This window comes from Pyrus communis, chromosome 11, assembly GCF_963583255.1.
Source record: "Pyrus communis chromosome 11, drPyrComm1.1, whole genome shotgun sequence".
Classification (NCBI taxonomy): domain Eukaryota; kingdom Viridiplantae; phylum Streptophyta; class Magnoliopsida; order Rosales; family Rosaceae; genus Pyrus; species Pyrus communis.
This window is the reverse complement of record NC_084813.1, coordinates 24,241,887-24,259,646: the sequence shown is the minus strand read 5'-3', so window position 1 is coordinate 24,259,646 and position 17,760 is coordinate 24,241,887. Positions and strand designations below refer to the sequence as shown.

General features: G+C 37.1%; 3 protein-coding genes across 3 annotated transcripts; 1 reads left to right on the top strand and 2 right to left on the bottom strand.

The window, feature by feature from the left end:
• Nucleotides 1-430: 430 nt before the first annotated feature.
• On the top strand, nucleotides 431-3,547 carry LOC137707945 (uncharacterized). Its single transcript, XM_068446891.1, has 5 exons — nucleotides 431-761; nucleotides 882-931; nucleotides 2,255-2,378; nucleotides 2,487-2,594; nucleotides 2,799-3,547. Exons 1-5 carry the CDS (start codon nucleotides 560-562, stop codon nucleotides 3,422-3,424), a joined length of 1,110 nt encoding a protein of 369 aa, XP_068302992.1. The 5' UTR covers nucleotides 431-559; the 3' UTR covers nucleotides 3,425-3,547.
• A 128-nt stretch (nucleotides 3,548-3,675) lies between these two features.
• LOC137707944 (serine/threonine-protein kinase PBL34-like) lies at nucleotides 3,676-8,379 on the bottom strand. The gene is made up of 6 exons (XM_068446890.1): nucleotides 7,594-8,379; nucleotides 5,974-6,311; nucleotides 5,730-5,865; nucleotides 4,932-5,068; nucleotides 4,729-4,852; nucleotides 3,676-4,595 (listed from the first exon to the last, which is right to left on the bottom strand). The coding sequence occupies exons 1-6, from the start codon at nucleotides 7,772-7,774 to the stop codon at nucleotides 4,075-4,077; spliced, it is 1,437 nt and encodes a 478-aa protein (XP_068302991.1). The 5' UTR covers nucleotides 7,775-8,379; the 3' UTR covers nucleotides 3,676-4,074.
• A 4,864-nt stretch (nucleotides 8,380-13,243) lies between these two features.
• Nucleotides 13,244-15,253, bottom strand: LOC137709333 (homeobox-leucine zipper protein HAT7-like). The gene is made up of 3 exons (XM_068448418.1): nucleotides 14,983-15,253; nucleotides 14,416-14,831; nucleotides 13,244-13,745 (listed from the first exon to the last, which is right to left on the bottom strand). Exons 1-3 carry the CDS (start codon nucleotides 15,080-15,082, stop codon nucleotides 13,350-13,352), a joined length of 912 nt encoding a protein of 303 aa, XP_068304519.1. The 5' UTR covers nucleotides 15,083-15,253; the 3' UTR covers nucleotides 13,244-13,349.
• Between the last annotated feature and the right edge of the window lie 2,507 nt (nucleotides 15,254-17,760).

Here is a 17,760-nt window from a genome sequence, read left to right as displayed (position 1 = left end):
TTTTGTATGACATGCAGTCAATACTTGAGGATCATGGGTCATGAAATTGAAAAGTCATCTTATTCAGTATTATCTTGCATTGCATAAAGCCGAGCGATTAACAAATAAATTGCGTTAATAAATTCTTGGGGCTTATTTGGAAGTATTTTTAAAACGACTGAAAGATTTTTTGTGAAAATGTTTTTGAAACCAATTCTTAGTAAAAATTCAAGTGAATCTTGAAAAACATTTTAAGTACTTCCTGTAATAAACATATATCTTGTGCTTCTTTCCAAAAACCACTTAAAGTGCTTTTGAAACCAAAAAACAATTACACCAAAAACGTTTACAGTCGTTTAAAAACACTTGCAAACAAACTCTTAGTCTGTCTTATTAAGGGACCACAATTGGGCGACTGAAGAATCTTCTCACATTGTTTGTAGAGTTACCAAGTCAACACAACCGGCTCTACAAACATAAGAGCTTAACCATAATGTACAAACTGCTCCCTTTTCTCTGACTTGTTTCGTGTTCATGTCCCACCCGTGACACTTCTACTCTTCCTTTGATCTTATCTGATATGAACATTTTACTCAGCAAGATGTCCAAGACTCGTGTTCTACTTTGTTTCATCGTTCTAGCCGCTTTCGCGATTGCGAATGCTTCTGGTTCCGAATCAAAGGAAAGGATTGGTGTGTATGCTCTCAAGAAGGGTGATCTTTCAGTCAACTTCACCAACTGGGGTGCAACTATCATCTCCCTTGTTTTACCGGACAAAAATGGTTTGTGTTCATTTCTCGAATTCTATGAACTTTGATTTTACCTCGATGGTTTCCTGTTTCTCGAATTCTTGTGTTAACTTCTCTTCGGTTTTCCCGTTTCTTCCTTTCTGGTGTTTGCAGGAAAGCTTGCTGATGTAGTTCTCGGGTACGATTCCGTCAAAGAATACACGGTGAGTTTTCTCTTTTCCTGTAATTTTTTTTCTGTTTAGTGTTCTTGATAGTGTTCCAAAGCTTCTATGAGGGATCCACACTGCTGTGTTTGTCTCATAGGGAGGACAATGTTAGTTTGGATTTTAGGCAAGAATTAATGTGGATGTGCTATCTATGTTTAGTTGTTTTTATTTTTACATTATTCTTTGAAATGATTTGATTAGCTGGGCAGGGGAACTGTAGGACGTGGGAATCTCTAGTCTTATTTTTATGGGAAATTGGCCGAAAAAGTGAAACTACAAATTTAAACGATAACTTTCAGTATTCGATCGTTATGTTGTTAATATTTTATCAAAATATTTGAGAGATGTATGATTTATAAAATTATTATTTCAGTCAGTTTGTCTATTTTTTATTAACATGATTTCTTATTCTTGAATCAACCAAATCTACATTTCTTGAATGTCATGGAAAATTTGTAAAATTGTGATTAACTCCAGCTGGAAATTTATCTGTAGTCAAGGAAAATGCAGGCAAGATTTTAAGTCAATGTTCAAGTTTTTCCTAACCTTGAAATTTGAAAAGTTTTAGGGAAACACATTTCTTAAAATAATACAACTAGAGAAGTGGTGAGGGAACTCTCTCAAAGTGGCTCTCATAGACTTTCTGTCACCTCAAAGTTTAACGTCAATTTTGTTGCCAACATTATAAAACATTGTGCAAAGTATGAGATGATAGAGAATTCACGAAGAGTTCCACTTTTCTGAGAGTTCCTTGGCATTTCTCGTACAACTAACCACATGGACAGAGTTTTTGGTTCCTGCACTTCTGCTACTCACAACAATTGTTTTTAACCAATCATTGCATAAAAAACCAAAAAAGGATCATGATATTGCAGAACGCAGAGCAAGTTGAAGGTGTGCAAATCTAAGTCTTGACCTGGGTTTTTTGTTTTGGTCTATATTTAAATAGTTACTATATTGTAGATACTTGAATGATTTACAGTAACACGTGAATCGAAGTGGTTGGTTGACCTGTTTATTTGTCCTGTAACTCGAGAAAAACTTACGTGCACTAGAATGTTAAAGTGGCGGTATTTCATGCAAGGCCCATTTTGTCTAGGGGTTTGCATTTTTCATGATCCTCTTCTGTGGATTAGAATGGTGTTGATGGATGATTGCTTAGGGATCTCCAAGGCTTGTTTAGTTTAGGGTTTTTACCCTCCTATTTTACCAAAAAAAAAGTGACGGTATTTCAAATCTATCACTTGCGTCTCACCATGCGCCATACTCCTGCAACTGTCTAATTACCTTCTGTTTTCATTGTGATTTGCAATTTTGCAGAATGATACTTCTTACATCGGTTCTGTCGTTGGACGGGTTGCTAACAGAATTGGAGGAGCTCAATTTACGTTAAATGGAACTCACTACAAGTTAGTTGCTAATGAGGGAAAAAACATACTTCATGGTATACATTAATCTTGTTTTAACTTGAAACTAATCTTGTTTTAATCTGTGTTTTAGCTTAATACCTGCAACTTAATTTACCTTATTGAATTGGTTAACTGAATGTCAGGTGGCAAAAAAGGATTCAGTGATGTTGTCTGGAAAGTGATAAAGCACAAGAACGAAGGCCATTCTCCTTCCATTGTCTTCACCTATCATAGTGCCGATGGCGAACAAGGTATACGCAACTTCACAACGTTCGCTTTTGTATGTGTTCTAGATGCTACTGTGACGGTTTCCCAAGCAAATCAAGCATTGTTATGCTTTTAAACTTTCCAACATTGACCATACATGACTTAATTTGGATACTGCCACAGTGACATCTCGTTGCATAAAAGTTATCGTTCTACGGACTGAATTCATTGTTACATAATCTGTACAGGATTTCCCGGCGATGTGCTAGCTACCGTGAGCTATACCCTCACTGGAGACAACCAACTGAGCATAAAAATGAAAGCTAAGGCTCTAAACAAGCCGACTCCGGTGAGTCTAGCTCAACACACCTACTGGAACCTCGGCGGTCACAACAGTGGCGATATTCTGTCCCAAGACGTCACGATCTTTGCCTCTCATTACACTCCCGTCGACAGTCACCTCATTCCCACCGGCAAAATAGCTTCTGTAAAAGGAACCCCGTACGACTTCCTCAAGCCAAATGATGTGGGAAGCAGGATCAACAAGCTGCCTAGCGGTTACGACATCAACTACTGCCTCGACAGCAGCGGTGTAGGCAACAAACTGAGGCCCGCCGTGGTGGTGCACGACAAAAAGTCCGGGAGGGTTTTAGAGCTGTCGACGAATGCGCCCGGCTTGCAGTTCTACACGAGTAACTCTCTCAAGGATGTGAAGGGGAAAGGAGGGTTTGTGTATGAACCGCATGCAGCGTTGTGCTTGGAGACTCAAGGGTTTCCGGATTCTGTCAATCACCCTAATTTCCCTTCCACAATTGTGACTCCTAAAAAGCCTTACAAGCATTTTATGCTTTTTAAGTTTTCAATTAAAGCTTAAATTAGCTTCATATGTCTCACCTTTTGTGATTTGAATTTCTTGTAAGGTTAGGTTCCAGGGAATGAATAAATGTAATGATTAAATACATTGATCTGGACATAATTCGAAAATTTTTCCCCAGCACGTCATGGCATGTTTATTTATTTGAAATAGGGAACTCGTGGTTAAAGCTTAAAGAACAATCAACCACGTGTGCGCGCACAATTGTCCACCGTGGATGTGTTTACTGCTTCGAAACTTCAGGCAGTTTCATGCACATCAACGGTTGGCAATTGTTCAGGCAGTTCACGTACAACACAAATAAATCAATGAGAAACATAGATTGCAGATTACCGACAAAGGCAGTTACTAACGAAGAAACAAGAAAACATGAAACCTTTTTCACTGCACATACAACAAGCATCTTTAAGATTCTTTTCTTTGGCTAGTTTAAATGTTCCTTTGGTAAATTTCTATGCTCAATATCTATGTCTAGCCATACAAGTTAAGCTTGATGACAAAACCCTATAAACTCGACTCTCCGAAGAACACACTGACATTCGACTCGATAAAACAACTGAGGTCTTTTCTTTTCTCACTCTCTGTCCTATCCCTTGAACGATAACTTCTGACGAAAGGAAACAAAATGGAAATCTAACGGGAGCTCAACCTTATGATTGTGCAGATTGCGCAATAGGTCTGGGTGATCGGTTAAGATGGTTTAGGTGATAGGGTGAGGCATGCGGACCATTTGGCATGGATCGGGTTCTAGTTGGTTGTCCATTCCTTGAAACCCCGGCCAGCCCTCTACTGCCACTTCGAGAAATTGGATTGGACCCAGGAGCTTGTAAGGCTTGGTAGTAAGATGAGGAGCAGGCCATGTCTTTGAGATCGGGAAGAGGCTTCAGCACTTCAACAACTTCGCTCATCAGAGGTCTAGCCTTGGGGTCACGGCTAAGGCAACGGGCAGCCAAATGAAATGCCTTCTGAGCACCTTTGATAGAGAAGCGGCCTTCAATTCGAGGATCTACTAGACGATAGAACCTTCGCCTGTCTCTCAGATGCGGGTGTGCCCACTCAACCAAGTTATGCTCCCCTTTGGGTCGGTTTTTGTCCATAGATCTTTTACCAACCAACATTTCAAGCAGAACCACCCCGAAGCTATACACATCACTTTTTGAAGTGAGGTGTCCTGATAGAAGATGGCTTGCATTAAATAAATTAGTTTACATTCCACAAGAGCAAAAGAGCATAAATAATGAGATGCAGTAAGCACTGTTGAGACTAAGGCAAAAAAGATGATTCATACAGTTTATGATACCAACCTGTCATTACATACTCAGGGGCTGCATAACCGTAAGTGCCCATAACTCGGGTGGAGACGTGAGTTTTGTCTCCCTCTGGAGCATCTTTGGCGAGCCCAAAATCAGAAAGCTTGGCAGTGTAGTCCTGGGAGAATAAATCATTGATTAGAAGAATAGGTATCAGGTAAAAACAAGGACATTCGAACCTGAACTCAGTAACACACCGCATCCAATAATATATTAGATGTTTTGAAATCTCGATAAATCACTGGCCTTTCGGCTTCCTCATGAAGAAAGGTAAGACCCTTTGCAGCACCAAGAGCTATTTTCATCCGGATAGGCCAAGGGAGTGGCCAGGACTCTGAAATGGGGGAAAAAAAGCACTGAAGCATAAAAAAATCGAACAACCAGAACTTACACTGCAGACTCTCATTCAAATTTAACTTTTGTTTTTTGTTTTTTCAGGAAACATCTTACAGAAATTTTTTGAGGTGTGGCAACTTAAACTCGAGCATTCTTACCACCTCACCGCATTTCATCATGACGCGGATCCAACTTTGGTAAGTTTTAACCCCTTTCTTCATTTAGATGTAAATTAACAGTAGGAAATAAATCGTAATCCACAACCCCCAAACACGAATTTAAGATAGTATTAGCACAATTTGCATATGAATAGCATCTAAAACATAGAAACTTTTCATTCCTAAGACAAGCACTTTCAAACACACTATAACAAGCAAAAAACATAAAGGACCTGTGTTAAAACAGTATCCACACGTCAACGCTAAGACTAATAGAAAACCGCTCACCAAAAAATACAACCATCATCATCCTTGTGTCCCTCTGCATCACATTAAACTCTATCCTAGGTTAAATTCAGTGGGAGTCACAGTAGTTCAAATCACTCGCAAGCATTAAAAGGTGAACATAAATCTTCAAGCCAAAGGAAAATACACATCTAAACACTTGTCACAAGGAAAACCAAATTCAAATTTTGAGTAGATATAGTTTTGAGTACATACTTCTAAAGAGGTGATTCTCCAAGCTTCCCCGAGGCATAAACTCATATACAAGTAACCTTTGATCATCCTCAATGCAGTAACCATATAGTTTGACTAAATTAGGATGAAGTAGGTCGCCAAGATAATTAACTTCAGCCTACAACATGGAAAAGAAAAAACATCATTAGTCATCCACGAAGGAGAACAAACACCCGATAATTCTAATTAGTGGTAACGGACTAAAAATGATAATGAGGTTCCATACCAGCCATTCTTTATGACCTTGAAGTCCATCATGGTTCAGAGTCTTTACGGCAACTGCAAGCCCAGCTCCAGGTTTTACTGGAGCAGTTCCATGTTCGTCAATCCAGCCTTTAAATACACAACCAAATCCACCCTCACCCAGAAGATTCACAGGTCTAAAATTCTTTGTTACAGACTTAAGCTCATCAAAGGTGAACTTTCGTAGCTGGGAAGCAACTTTCAGTTCCTCAGCTGCCTTAGGAGTAGGCACAGTACTTCCTGTGTTACTGGTGGTTGAAGACGAAGGAACTGGAGCACCAGGCTGGTCTTTGATCGATTCATTTGTACCTTTACTTTCTGCTGGTCCACAAATGACACCATATCAAATCATTAGGTATAATTTAAGACAACCAGCTTAGCCTTATATAAAGAGTAGGCACAGATTCTAAATTTGGCACGACTAGGATATATGATATGCATTGATAGAGAAGTCTGCATATTTATCAAGCATTGATGAGGTATTTTATGCACCAGAACTCGTAATAGGAAAATGCTTAGCCCGTTAAATGTTTTCCTCATCTAATTATTATTTTTTATTATTGGAAGCATACTCTGTGGATATGCTAAATTGTTTACGGATTAATATGATCATAAAAAATTGGACACGGCTATTTGAAGGAGTAGGTGACCATGATTAGAGCCCTCCCTGCTAAAGATAAGCTTGCTAAACAGTTAACCGAACACAGGTAACACAGAGTCCCACCTACGTTACTTTCATGAAAGAGTTCTGTTTCAGTCAGTTGCCCACGTGCACATGGCGAGTAATTGACACTAGCATCGCCGTTACAAAATGTGCATACAGAGACGTGTCTCATCACATTAGAGATGCATTAATTGTCAAGACAACTCTAAAATCTTCAGTTAAAAACGGAAACATAGTCATTTCACATAGCGCACAGCGAACAGCCAAATTAACACATGCACATAATTTATACAAAACAATGAAAGGGTACACCTGCGTATCCCTCTTAACCCGCATCCAGCAACACGAGTCAAATAATAAACTAGCTACATTTCATAAGCACAGAGCGAATCAAACACGTGCCAGCATTTATCCAGAACCACAAAAGAATGATCTAGCCCTATATCCTTATGTTTGGGAGCATCCAGAAAACACAAATCAAATTCGAATCTTGATAACAGAACATACTTAAAAAGTCAAAATCAAACATGCTGGAAATATTTAGGCAAGTTGGAATGTTCGGTAGAATTGGTACAATTCTAATTCAAAATGTGAAGAACACCTCATGGTTGAACTTACAAAAGTTCTTAGCCTTTCTTGGTTAACAAACTACCAGAAACAATGCACAAACAGATACAATCACAGAATAATCGATGTATCCAACCAGAATAACAAATACAGAACCAAATGAAGATTGATGAATAACATGATCACTTCAATTCTTTCACAAACATCTATATCCATGGCGCACCGACGTGCTAAATAACATAATCACTCCAGTACATTGTCAAGGAATCAATCAAAATCTAATCTGCAGGTAAAACCATAAAAATTGAGGCAAATTGTATAAGGAAAACGTCGTAAACAAAAAGGAAATTTAAGGAATGAATTGAATTATACCATCTGGTGAGCTAGTTCCACTTGCAGAACTATTCAGTTTGGTCTTTGGAGACATGCACCTCCCCATGAACCTTAACTTCATCCAACACCCTCTGACTTCATCTTCGTCATCTTTCTTTTCCTTTCCCTTCGATTTTCCGACATTCTTAGCTCCAACAAAAGCATCAGGACCCAATTCCATGTTGTCAAAACTCAAGATTAATCCCCCCGTTTGTGAAAAAAATATGAGATTTCACCAAAAAACCAATCTTTCAATCCCCTTTGAAAGCAACCAAATTATGAATTCAGAAAACAACTCTGAAAAAAAACAACCTCAAAAGAGAAAAACTGCCCAAAGAATCATAATTCTAGGAAACGCATTGGGTCCTTCTCAGATATGAGAATCCTGAATTCAGAAGGAAAAAAAACCCAAAAAACACTGAAACCAACTCGAAAAATCAAGCCTTTTGCTTCAAATCAAGACAAGAAATACGACATGCAAGCGAAAACGACGACCACCTAGTAAAATTTGCAACTAAAACAGAGGAGAATGTCGGACTCAGAACGAAGAAAAAAACCCAGGAACAAAATCTCAGAGGGCGACGAGTTCTAAGAGAAAGAACACATTTTGCACTCGAAAACCATCACTTGGTCACTCGCAGCAAAACAAAAAACCAAAAAAAAAAAACACACACATTCACTGGCACAAAAAAGACGTAGAGACACGGAGACAGAACAGAAACAACTGCTGAATCGCGTCGAGGTTAAGCTAACCAGAAAGCTAAGAACAATGTTGTTTGGTTTGGCGAGAGAGGGAGAGGGAGAGAGAGAGAGAGAGAGAGAGAGAGAGAGGAGCCAAACGCGCGTTAAGCATGAAAAGAAGCGAAGGACCAGCGTGAGGAATGAGAAGGATGTTTGAGAGGGTTTTAAGAGAGAGAAACAAGAGGTAGCGACTCAGTGAGGGAGCAAAAATAAGATTTTTACACAAATTATTATAATACAAGTAGTTAGATACTTAAAAAAAATTCAACCACTTATATACTAACACTTAGTAACCAGACTATGTTCCGGCACACTGAAAATTTTCTCGTGAATTACCCAAAAAAACAGTTTGCTTGCCGTCCTCCAACTTGTGACTAAAACGTTACTATGCCAATTCTTGATTGCCACATTTCATGTGTTTTTTGGCGAAAAAAGGAACATAAATTTTTAAATTGAAAAAGATAATTACAAATTTTGACGATGATGTGGTGCTCATGCAGATGCTCAACACATTGTTTGATTGCAAAATTATGGCGTTATTAGGACTGAATTTGTCTTATTATTGCTAATTGGGATAAGGGTTTTTCTCTTTGGATTAGGCCAGTGTGTCCATCTCTTGTAGTTGAGTTCGAATTCCCCTTATTGTAGACTAGAGTAGCTTAAAACATTCTAACTATGATGTTATTTAAACACATAAAATCGACATACTTGTTGACATACTTTATAGATGGTTTCTTCCATTATATGTCTGCACTAGTTTTGTGTGTCAAGTAAAAATATAAAATTGACAATATTGCTGGTATATACTCCAATATACTCTAATACTAATGATCTCACGTCGTCCCGATGCTATTTAGACACATTTGATGACACAATCTAATGCAATTGAAGCTCTCACATATAATGATAGGACCAATCTCATTAAATAGCTGTTAAATTTTTGGGCATCTAAATAGCTTTCTCAAAAAACAAGAAGACAAAAACAGGGGTTTTTTTTCTTTTTACTTTATCTTTTTGTGGTGTGGTTTTTATGGTGTTAACTTTCTGCTCGCTTTTTTAAATTTCTGTTGAGGACACTTTAATGCATTCTTGTCGGATCTTTTTAACTTTTGTTGTTGTTTTTGTCGTGCAAGCCCAATTGCCATTTACAATTAGGGGATGCATGATCAACCGATTGGATTGTGAATTGAGATCCGGTTAGTTTAATTTCGCCTTACACCATCATCACTATTACTAATTTCACTTTTATATTATGATGATATTAAATTAAATAGGTCTTCATGGATACTCATTAATAACTCAATAAGTTGATTTACCACCTCTACTTGCAACGGCTAATATTAGCACCACGCGTGCGTAAATGCACTTCTCTTCATAAGAAATTATGCTTTGACTAATGTTATTCACACACTGCATTTTACATCATATATACTATTGTCAATTTTTGTCAATTGATCTTTTTCAAATGACACTTTCAAACGGGCCTTAAAATCGTTATCACATGCCTCCTCGTGAATTTGGGCTTTACACTATGTTGAGGCCACATCTCCATCTATGGATCTGGGCTACAACATTATGAAGTTTGTAACTGTTGGGCTTTTCCACTTTACCCAAAAGAAAAAGGAAAAACAAAGAGAAAAAGGATGGATTTTACAATAAACAATTGGAGTGGTAAATTTTTTTCAATGTACCAGAAACGTGACCCGATACACTATATGTTATAATATAATTAGTTGAAAACTTTAAAAGAAATTTCAACTAATTATATTATGATACTTGATGTATCAGGCTGTAGCACACTGAAAAATTACTTGTGGAGTGGATGGAGAGGGTTGCACATGATCGTTCATTAGTCCACCATGCATCAAGAAAATACTATCCCAATGCATCAAACTATTGCAAACTCTAGAAAAGGACAATGCTAGGGAGACTAAATTTGCAAATCAAATGATGTAACCAATAGGAAATAAGCACGTTTATCGACACTTAATTAATAATTCAATCATCATCAACCACATCATATAGTTTACACAATTTAGATTATTAATTAAGTGTCGATAAACGTGTTTATCTCCTATTGGTGACATATCATTTGATTTGCAAATTTGGTTTAAAATTTTGGAGAAATTTTTAGTTGTGACGGAAACATGGATGATACACCATGTGTTTTTATGCAAGTGGTGGAAAATTTTAATTTTTAAGTTATTAACCTTTTAACACACATAACCCATCATTTCTATATGAACACGTGTTGTACTACCTCGTGTGATGGTTATACTGAAAAATCTCTCAAAATTTTAGTCTTCCTAGCATTACCCTAATATACGTATGTGTATGTGTGTGTGTGTGTGTGTGTGTGTGTGTGTGTGTGTGTGTGATCGAAAAACAACATGCAACTGCAAGCACGGTGTTCAAGGCTTGGCATGCAGTTCCAAAATCTTCAATCATCGACTGCCATATTATATATAGCAGATAAATGTCTAAGAACCACGAAAGTGATTCTTGTAGAGTGTACTTTGAAAAAAAATCCTAAATCTAAACGGTTGAGCTCATAAAAAAACAGTGTGAACTGGACTATGTGTCTCTAAAAAAAGCTGAAGAATCTCGCAACGGACGCTGAATGGATGCATATATTATAAGCTCAAACCCATGTCAACAATTAGCTCACGATTTATATGACGACTGCATGAATCATAAAGAACTGAGATGCATGGATCGATAGAGGATGGAAGGTGACATGAATGGAACATATTCGACTATACCCTTCCTCCTGCAGACCGCAGAAGAAACGTCACTGAACAGTGTGTGTGTGTGTGTGTGTTGTGTGTATTAATCATAAGCATCCCTCTAATTTTGTGATCATGTCATTCATATACTGGAAATTCATGCCAAATTTCATAGTTTCATGATGAGGGCATTGAATTAATAAGATATACTTTCTAGTTCCCAGCTTAAACATGTGACTAAATTGTTATGGTCTAAATTGAAGGAGACAAAGGCCTTACATTTTCACATGTACTCCACATGCTAGCTAGTACTACATGCGTATATATAACTCACATTGTAAGCGAGATGGGATTAATGTAGCCAAACATTATATGAAGGGTGGTGCTATCTATACACCTCGTTTTACCTTCAACAAATTCCTCACCATTTATGGCTGTTAGATCGAATGAATTAGAAAAGATCTAATGACAAAAATTAACTAAGGGCATATATGTGTGTGTGTGTGCGCGCGCACGCTGCCAAGCGTATATACATAATCTTAAACCTTGCATGTTGTACAACAGTTTCGAGGTTACAATTGACAGGAGTCTAACTATTAATCTAGCCTAATTCTAACTCATTCGTCCACCGACGATCACCGCACATTCCAAAGTTATATATAGTTTGATTAATTAGTGGTTGACTCTTGTGACCTTGTTTTAATTTGTTAACTTGACATGACCATTTCGGTCTCCTAAACACCAACCCAACAACACAATTTCTATCAAATCCTATTGAAAATGATACATAGATTACACAAGAAAAGAAATCTTTTGTAATAGTACCTAACTCAAGAAAACTACATACATATAGAACTTGGATGATGTGACGACTCAAAAGATAAGTACACGAGTATTCAAAGGCTCTGTTGATAATAGATATATATCATGAAATAGACTAAAAAATAAATAAAGATATATTTCATGAAAAGTTAACTTCTATGACTGTATCGTAAAGTAATTACACAGATAAATTAACCTACTTTGATATATTATGAAAGTAATTGAAATTTTGTCTTAGTCAATTAGCTAGCAGGAGGATTTCAATTCTTTACAAGTTTATGCAAAGTTTTATAGTTACTTTTGCGTGAGGTTCACACTACTAACAGAAATATTATCACAGTGGTATTTTTGTTGCATGAAAATCTGGTATAAAGAAAGATGCATATGATTGTGTTTGAATGAATGATAGGGAGGGATTCACATATGGTGTGGCAGTAGGTCACATGGATATATATATATATGCTACAGAGAGAGTACACAGGTAGATACTTAATCTTGTCAGATGGAAATATACAAACGTCACCTTCAAAAACCCTCACAAATATTATTTACAGTCCATGACTCCATTGTTTTCTTTCTCCTCCCATCTCTTTGGCTTCTTTCTACTTGGAATGTGTGCTCAGAATCTACCACTCAACCCTCTTTTTCTCACCTCTTTAATTGGCCCTTCGATCTTTACCTCCAACAGAGATTTTCCTCACAGTTACGTTTAAGGCTTTAATCTTCATGATAACTTCTGTAGCTAATCTGCTATATGAAGTCAGCTTTTTTTCTCATCACTGCAAGGCTGCAACTTATTTCCACAGAGCAATTCTATATATAGAAATTGTTTTATATTACAATATCATGATCCCCAAAGCACCAACAAACATAGAAATTAAAAAAGAAAATTGAAAATTTTGCAGGTGAGGAGAATCCTTTTGATCTCATGTCCCATATGCTCCATGGCAGTGCTGGAAATCCACTCACTGGCACATGTATATATATATATATATATATATATATATATATATATCCATATAACTTAATTATTTAGCTAAATCTTTTTGTAGTGTACTGTACGTAGTCTTGTAAAATTGAGCGTAACCAAGTTGGTTATTTCTCGGCACTCAAGTTTGAATATCTTCATGTAGTTTAGATTAGACTAGATCATCGCTTGAACAAGAAAAAATTCTTAATATGATCTGAGTGCAACCCAGGAAATTAACAAGCCTAGACAATCTAGAAAAATATGGGATATAAACTAGAATTGAAGTCTTATTCAGAGTCAAATCAATTCCCCCACACTGATTTTTCAGCCCAACTGATGAAATTGATGAAGCAAAAGTGGAACTCTGTACATAAAAAAAAAAAAAAAAAACCTTGAATATTTAATTACTTGTCTGATCACTGAGCCTTGGCCAAACTTGCTTGAGAATAATGTAATTAATCTTCAGGGTTTGGAATTTAATTGGATGATCAATCCAATTAATGAAAATGCTGCTGCTCAGGCCATGGCCAAAACCCTTGCTGCTCTTGATCAATGCCATTGAACATGCTGCACAATCCTTCGTCCTGAATCATCTGATCAAGTTTGAGGGACTGAAGATCTGACCTCGATGATCCTTGGAGGAGATGGGTTGTGCTTGCAGACCTGAGGGAGGAGGAGGACGGTGGAAAGAGGTTTTTTCCGTTCATCTGAGGAGAATCAGAAGGTGGGCTGCTGGTGGTTGCCGTTGTTCTTGAAATTTCTAAGTTGAGATGATGGTGGTGGTGGTGGTCAGAACTGTTCTCACTTCCATTGCTCCAAGAACCCTGATCAGTTTCTTTCTTGAAATTAAACCCTCCTTCATTTGATGAATCTTTGCTTTTTAGAGCCAATAACTGCATCATATTTAATTTTAAACCAAACAAATATAAATATCTAAACAATTGGAGTTAGGTTAACTTTTGAAGCAACTCAGATTAAAGTACTTTTGTTCATTAAGATGCACATCTGACAAGCTGACACTGATTAAGATAAATTAATTAGGGGATATTACTGACTTTTCATACCAATTATATATTTCCATGTGCATTGGATCAAGAGCTGATCCAGCATCCAGTAGAATTGAGATTAAGATGTCCTAGTGATAATGCACCATAGTCAATGCTGATGATATAAATAAATATTCCCCTTACAATAACAAGTTATTTAATCATTTAATTAAATGTTTAAAAGAAAAATTAGCATTTCTCTAGCTACTTCAAACTCTATGTACACCTCAGGAAAACCAAGAGGAAGGAAGGAAGAAGAAAGTCAATCTGCAATGAAATTAGGGAGATGATTATTCAAACTGCAAACTTGATTTTCATCCGAGAAGAAAATTGAGGAATGGAGGAGAAAATCAGTCTGCGATATTCTACTTTAATCTAATCTAAATTACGGGATGAAATTCAAACTAGAGTGCAGAGTATGGAGCACATCCGCTCTAGCCAGCTTGGTTACGCTTAAGGCTGCAACAATTTATTCTTCAAAAGTTATAAACTTGAGCTAATTAACTAAATCAATTACCTCAGCTTGAAGCTTCTTATTGTGAGCCTGAAGGGCATCATTGTCAGCCTTAAGAGCATCAAATTGGTTCCTCAAAACATCGTAGTCTTTCTCCAACTGCTTTGTCTTCCACCTTGCCCTTCTGTTCTGAAACCATATAGCAATCTGTCTCGGCTGCAAACCGAGTGCCTTAGCCAGCTGCATTTTTCTCTCCGGTTCTAGCTTGTTCCCTATTTCGAAGCTCTTCTCCAGAGTCTTGACCTGCTCAAGATTCAGCCTCTTCTTCTTCTCTCCCATCTGGGATCCGTCGTCCGACAAATCATCATCCCCGCCTCCTCCTCCATGCAGCGCCGCTTCTTGGTCGTGATGGTGGCATCTATTGTTCTCAACACCTGAAAACGACAGTGATCTCTTCATCATAAAAGGCATTCCACCACCTGCAGAGAGCCCACAAAAAACCACAAAAAGTAATCAATAATTAAACACCCCATCTATTCATAAATCGATTTAATTAACCACTAAGTATAATTTTTTTGGTCGAAAATCACAAACTATATAAATGAAAGAAAAAAAAATGAGAAGAGAAACCATGGAAGTGCTGAGGAGGGCAAGAGGAATTAGCAAGGTGGAGGTCTGGATCTTCATGGGTTTGAAACATGAAACTGTGACAAGGAGGGAAGGCCATCATATGTGATGTGAGCTATGAAATTAAAATAATAATAATAAGACTTGGATTTTTTTTTTTCATGCAGGAATGAAAAGCATAGCATAGAAACATGGAAGCATCATGTACTAAAAATCCCAAATGGTACTGTGAGTTTTTTGGAACAAATTTTATGCCCCGGGGGGGGGGGGGGGGGGGGGGCTTTAGATTATGGTGGTGCTGGCTCTCACTCTCATGGCTGACAGGGCTTTCAGAAAGAGAAAGGAGATGGGTGAGATGGGTGCACAAACTGAAAGACAGCGATTTTTAGGTGTGAGAGAGAGAGAGAGAGAGAGAGAGAGAGAGAGAGAGAGATATGAGAGAGAAATATGAGAGGGAAAGAAAAAAATGAGAGAGAGAGATCCATATCCTAGGATGGGTCCACGAAAGCTCTCCTCCAATATTATACACAAATACCTCACAAACAATATACAGAGAAAAGGAAAAGGAATCTTTTTTTGGGGATCTGGAGGATCTCATGATCATGATCGTTCATCGTACATCGTGCGGTCAGAAAAAAAAATTGATCGCACGATGTATGATGAACGGTTATGATCACAGGATTTCCCGGATCCCCAGGAAAATGATTCGGGAGAAAAGCAAATGACCGTTTATGGTAGTGTCGAAAAAAAAAACTGTTTATACAATTTAGTGAGTTCGATTCTAATTGATTCTCCTCCTTAACAACTGGTTAATAATTTAATCTATTAAGATTATCATTTGTAAAAAGAAGGATACTGTGAAAAAAAAGTGTACTGAGAAATATTCAACTAGGTTAAATATTTTTAAAACGCTCCCCTTAAAACAATGTCGTAAGACCAAATTATAGTAAAATTAATTCAGTGGTGAAATTTTGTACTCTCGTTTTCTCTCCACTGAAAAATGCAAGAGAAGAAAACTATACGTTAGTACGGTTTACCTTAAGATAAGATTGTGAAACAATGTCATAAGACCAAATCATAGTAAAATGAATTTAGTGTTGTAATTTTTGTACTCTCATTTTCTCTCCACGTAAAAATGTAAAAGGAGAAACCTCTACATTAGTACGATTTAACTTAAGATAATATTGCGATTAGTGGTGGACTATATGGCTTGTCTCTTTAAATTTTTAATTGAATAACTAAATATTTTGTAAATTGAATAATTAGTTAATGATAAAGAGAATGAACAATTTCAGTTATAATGTTACATGGTGAAACGATGTCATGTTACGAATGAGGGAAGTTTTGTCCCTTTAATTTATTGTAAAGGATAGTGAAAAAGTGATTAAAGGAAAGATATGTGGAAAAATAGGGCAATATGAAAACCCATAAAAGAAGATTATCATATTGACATCAAATACTTCCCAGATGCATCGAAAGATCACATCATGTGTGACGAGGAAACTGGGCATGCAACATGAAATTCCAGAATCAAAGGGGAGAAAAAATAATAGACAACGGTTATGGCTATAACTATGTTTTTCAATTGTTTAAGAGCATCTTCAATGGTGTAGAGAAAAAAATAGGTAAAGTTGTACTCTAATGACTAACGTGAAAAGTTGCATACTCATTTGCTTCATAAAAAGGGGGGTAAATTTCTACTTTATTACCCTTAAGTTTCACCAAAATCGCACTTTACTACATTTACTTTCTTTTGTATCACTTTCACACCTAAAGTTTGATTTTTCTGATATTTTGATATTTTCTTAGCCTAGCCATTAATTTTTCTGTTAATTGATGATGTGGTAAGATCTTGGCCCACTAATTCTTACTTTACTACTCTTAAGTATCGTGAAATTCGCACTTTGCTACCCTAAGTTTTTTCATCTCACTTTTATACCTAAAGTTATGTTTGCTCGCAGATTCATACTTCAATTAGCCTGAATGTCAAGAATTCTATTAAATTATGACATAGCGCTTAACTGAACAATGATTGTACAGAAACGTGGCACTGTGATTATAATTACCCATTTGCCTACTCCATTGAAGATGTTGTAATAAGTTAACAGTTTGATATTTGTGGACCCTGTAATTGCATTATCAATTAGTTAAGCATTTGCTGGAGAATTTTGGTTTATTTTGTATCAAACGTTATGTAATATTTTAGGGTTAATCACAGTTTACTATCCTGAAGTTTCGTAGTTTTCAACATTTGATACATGAAGTTTTTTTCATCCCAGAGTCATACCTCAAGTCTTAATTTTGGGACAGTTTCATATATCTGTTAAGTTTTCCGTTAGAATTTCTATTAATTGATGACGTGGCACCCACGTGGACAATAATTAAGCGCCACATGTCAATATAAGCCCACTTCAATATTAAAAAATTAAATAAATACAAAAAAAAAAAAAAAAACAAAACAAAAAAAAAACCCCAACCCGTCCCTCTTCCCCGATCCCTCATTCTTCTCTTTCACGATCCCTCCCACTCCTCCATCTTCACCTCTCTCTCTCTCTCTCTCCAAGCACAATCAGTTGGAGCCCTAATTTCTCACTTTCACCAAAGCTCACCACAATTCCCTAACCTTTCTAGTTCTCCATGTCCTCCGAATTGGGAGCTTTGACCTCCGACGACGAAGCCTCTAAGCCAAACCCTAACCCTGACCATATTCCCAAACCCCCATAAGACCAATTGGCCGCCCTCGCATTGTTGGAGGTCGATAGCCACAGAAATGGCGTCGCA

Coding starts and splice junctions, on each gene's coding strand:
- LOC137709333 (XM_068448418.1), bottom strand. CDS start 15,082: ATGATGGCCTTCCCTCCTTGTCACAGTTTCATGTTTCAAACCCATGAA. Junction 14,832..14,982: donor CCCTCCTCAGCACTTCCATG/GTTTCTCTTCTC, acceptor GGCTCTCTGCAG/GTGGTGGAATGCCTTTTATG. Junction 13,746..14,415: donor ATAAGAAGCTTCAAGCTGAG/GTAATTGATTTA, acceptor AATATGATGCAG/TTATTGGCTCTAAAAAGCAA.
- LOC137707945 (XM_068446891.1), top strand. CDS start 560: ATGAACATTTTACTCAGCAAGATGTCCAAGACTCGTGTTCTACTTTGT. Junction 762..881: donor TGTTTTACCGGACAAAAATG/GTTTGTGTTCAT, acceptor TGGTGTTTGCAG/GAAAGCTTGCTGATGTAGTT. Junction 2,595..2,798: donor TAGTGCCGATGGCGAACAAG/GTATACGCAACT, acceptor TAATCTGTACAG/GATTTCCCGGCGATGTGCTA.
- LOC137707944 (XM_068446890.1), bottom strand. CDS start 7,774: ATGGAATTGGGTCCTGATGCTTTTGTTGGAGCTAAGAATGTCGGAAAA. Junction 6,312..7,593: donor TGGAACTAGCTCACCAGATG/GTATAATTCAAT, acceptor TTTGTGGACCAG/CAGAAAGTAAAGGTACAAAT. Junction 5,069..5,729: donor GGAGAATCACCTCTTTAGAA/GTATGTACTCAA, acceptor CCCCCATTTCAG/AGTCCTGGCCACTCCCTTGG.